At 59.0% G+C, this 3480-nt stretch overlaps 1 protein-coding gene across 1 annotated transcript in view; it reads right to left on the bottom strand.

The window, feature by feature from the left end:
• GABBR1 (gamma-aminobutyric acid type B receptor subunit 1) overlaps positions 1-3403 on the bottom strand; it is a 9992-nt gene extending 6589 nt beyond the window's left edge. The window contains exons 1-4 of the mRNA XM_029945102.1: positions 3293-3403; positions 2450-2653; positions 1566-1751; positions 263-283 (exon numbers count right to left, since the gene is read on the bottom strand). Coding sequence (XP_029800962.1) covers positions 263-283; positions 1566-1751; positions 2450-2653; positions 3293-3374 — 493 coding nt within the window. The 5' untranslated portion in view covers positions 3375-3403. The remainder of the gene's footprint in view (positions 1-262; positions 284-1565; positions 1752-2449; positions 2654-3292) is intronic.
• Between the last annotated feature and the right edge of the window lie 77 nt (positions 3404-3480).

The raw sequence follows: 3480 nt of genomic DNA, 5'->3' as shown, positions 1-3480 counted from the left end.
GGGGTGGAGGGGAGCCCCGCGGGGAGGAAGCGGGGGGCCCGCCCCCGCCGGGCTCTGCCCCCCAGGAGGAGGCGGAGCCGAGGGCAGGGCGCCGAGCGGGGAGTCGGGAGGGACCACAGCCTCGCAGAAAACCGGGACTGGAGGCAGACACCAGGTAGGAAAGAAGGGGCCGGCCGCAAAGTGGGGCGGGGGGCGAGGACAGGCCCCCGCCGCCTGGGGGTGCAGGGGCAAGGGTGAGGGGTGAGGGGGTTTCTCATCTCACCTGAGTGCGGCGTTCGATTCACTGGCAGCAGGAAAGACGGGGATCAGAGAAGAGTTACCACTGGCGCCCAGCTTCCCCGGCCTGATCCCCAGCCCCCTCCCACACCTGTCCAGGCCGGAGAGCCCGGGTGGAGCAGGAGCCTGCGTTTCTGAGGGGGAGGGGTGCCTGGGGACAAGAGCAAGGTGGGGCTGTGGGTCAGGACCTGTTGGTTTCCTTCTTTCATTTTTCATAGAACAACAGAAATTGAGACAGGAGTGCCGCAGCTAAGCCATGGGCAGATCCTGGTTTTGTGGCACCTAAATATTACAAAATTCAGGGGTCTTTCTTTAAGAGGAAAAAATGCAAATTACAAATACAATTGATTTTAAACTATTGCTGTTAAAATCTTACTTTTGCGTTTTTTACAAAAAGCTATGACCGTGTGAACACATTATTAGAGCACAGGTAGAGCACAGGCCTGAGGCTGAAATTTCTTTAGCCTCATGGAAAATCCACCCCTGCCTGGGACTCCCAGTTTCCAGAATGGAATGGGAAACGGCAAGCAGAGCAATGACATTAGGGGAGGAAGGCCCGGCCCAGGACCGTCACCAGAGAGTCCGCAAGAGTGGGGCAGCATGAGGCCTGTCTGCGTGGGGCACAGAAGCGCAGAGGCAGAATCTGGGTGCCTGGGGAAGGGGGCAGTCTGGGCACAAGACTGAGTCCCCTGGGGAAGGACAGAGGTTGTCTGAGACCCTCCTCTTCCCTTCCCCCATCCCTGGGTCAGCTCTGACAGTTCTGCCCCCAACTTTAAGTCTTCTTAAATTTCACCCTGATGACTTTCCACCCCAGAGACTCTTTCCAATCTTAACGTTTCTTCTAAGTATGACACAATTTATTTCTGAGTCTTTACAATAATCCGGCTATATAACAAATGAAAGGGTTCGACTGTAGAAGAGGGTTACGCCTACAAAGTTATAAGCTTAGAGATAGGGACTAGACTAAGGGAAACTGCAGTATTTAAACGTTAAGAAAGGTGATGGAAGGTGAGGTTCATTACGGAAAAGAGAACATGTAAGAACTGGGAGCAGGGAGCTCTCTAAAGAGGAAGGTGGAGGAAGCAAGCCCTCAGTGTAGGCAAGGTGGACTCTAAGGCTGCAGAGGGGACTGGAGAGAGGCAGGCAGGGGCAAGAGTTGGGTTTTCACCTCCACTTCCCCAAAACCCCCAATTTGCATAGCACCCCTTCGCTTCCCACCATCCCCTCCCACCCCGCTCCCAACCTCAGGCGCAAGTCCTCAGCTGCAAGCGGGCAGCTGGCCCCCTCACCCTGGCAGTGGGGCTTGGGAGCACTCCACTGGCCCTGACTACAGACGCTGCGGGAGCTGCCCACGAGATGGAAGTCAGGGTCACACCGGAAATCCACCCGGGCTCCATCCAGAGCTGGGAGGTCCCCACCCGTCAGGAAAACCTTCCCATTTTCCAGGGCCAAGTATGACTTGGAGCAGATTCGGACTGTGGAGAGATACGAAAAGAGAGGCGAGTTGGGGAAGGCTCCTTCCCCTTCAAGAGCAGGGGCCTCAAGCATCCCACTCTGCAGGAAATCAGATGTGCAAAGGGTCTCTCCTCCCTTAACCCTGGAAGCATCCACACGGTACCCAAAGAAAAAGGAAAAGGCGTTTCCATGGTAGGAACCGGAGATGGAGCTGTCAGCGGCAGGGGGCGGCTCCCCGGCTTTGAGTGTGGATGTAGGTAACTTTCGATGTACAATCAGATTTACCTTTCTTACTATAGTTGGCTTACACTAATGTCAAACTGGGTGTTCCTTCATGGGTATATGGTGTCTGCGTTGGAGACGGAGCTATTAAAGACTGCGATGAAATCACTTTAAGAATGTTTTTGCACAATCTGCCACTAGTCCTCAAAGAGAAAAACTCACAAGATGAATAATCAAGGTATTTTATCAAGTGGTCAGTGGCCTAATGTAGGGAGGATGAGATGAAATGATGTGTGGGCTGCTAACTTTACTGCCTCCAAGCGCGCGTAGGGAAGTCCCTTTTACACGGTGTTAGCCCCATAAATGTACTTGTGAACTGTTACAGTGGTTCAAAGTGCTGCCCTGTAAAGCAATAACGCGGAGTGTGTGGGGGGCGCGGGGCGGGGGGGACGAGGGATGGTCTAGAAAAGAAGAGGGGCTTGGGGAGGCTACTCACCGCAGCGGCTGGGCGTGTCCATGTCTGTCCAGGAGCCGTTGGCCAGGCACTTCCGGACCTTGGGCCCCACCACCTCGCGCTCCCCCCGGCACACGTACTCGATCTCATAGTCCACGGGCAGGAAGTTGATCGCCTTCACCTGGTCCCGAGTCAGGCCCCTGTACCTGATCCCCCCTTCCCAGGGCGGGTGTATGATCTGGCAACCTGAGGGGTGAGTGGGAAGTGTCAGAGAGGAACGGCGGGGAGGGGAGGGGCAGAGGGCGTGGCCAGCGGGCAGGTGGCAGACCCTGGGGAGCAGGTGGGGTACCGAAGGGTGGGGGCCGGGACGGGCACAGAAGCCGGGGCTAAAGGAGAGAGACCCCCGGACCAGGGCTCCGGCTCCTGAGAGCTCACCAGGGAGGAGGGAAGGGTGCAGGTTGGGGGCAGTGGGGAGAATTCTGAAGTCGAGAAGGGGGTGCACTCTGCGGAGGAGCTCGGTAACACAGATGGGAGGAGGCTTCTGGAGAGAATTAAGCTGAGAGGACGGGGGGGGGACGGGGGGGGGACGACTTAGGTTCCCTGGGCAGCGGTGCAGGCCAGGAGACGGGTGGGCTTGGGCAGACCACGCAGGGCCATCAAAAGGTGGCCTATGCAGTAATGTGGGGCAGAGCAGAAGGGGCGCTGGGTCCTAGGTGGGGTGATGGGAAGGAGGCCAAGGTGTCACAGTGGGGCCGTGCGGACGGGGCGGCCGGGACGCCGGCTCCGGCGGATGGGACAGGAGTGGGGACCAGAAGACGGAGAGGGAGGGGGGACAAGGAGAGGAGGAGTGGGTGGGAGCGCCCGGGGTCCCCGGCGAAGGTGCACCTTCGGAGGTGGCGTTGGGGGTCTGCGCCCCACCCGCGCCCGGGGGACGGAGGAAGAGCAGCGGCAGCAGCAGCAGCAGCATCTGAGTGACGGGCGGCCGTGAGCGCCGGACCTCCGCCGGCCGGGCCCAGACCGGGGGGCCGCCGGCCCGGCCTCCCGGCGCCCCGGCCCGGCTCCGCCCAGGACCA

The sequence above is a fragment of the Suricata suricatta genome, chromosome 7, assembly GCF_006229205.1.
Source record: "Suricata suricatta isolate VVHF042 chromosome 7, meerkat_22Aug2017_6uvM2_HiC, whole genome shotgun sequence".
Classification (NCBI taxonomy): domain Eukaryota; kingdom Metazoa; phylum Chordata; class Mammalia; order Carnivora; family Herpestidae; genus Suricata; species Suricata suricatta.
This window is presented reverse-complemented; position numbering and strand designations above follow the sequence as displayed.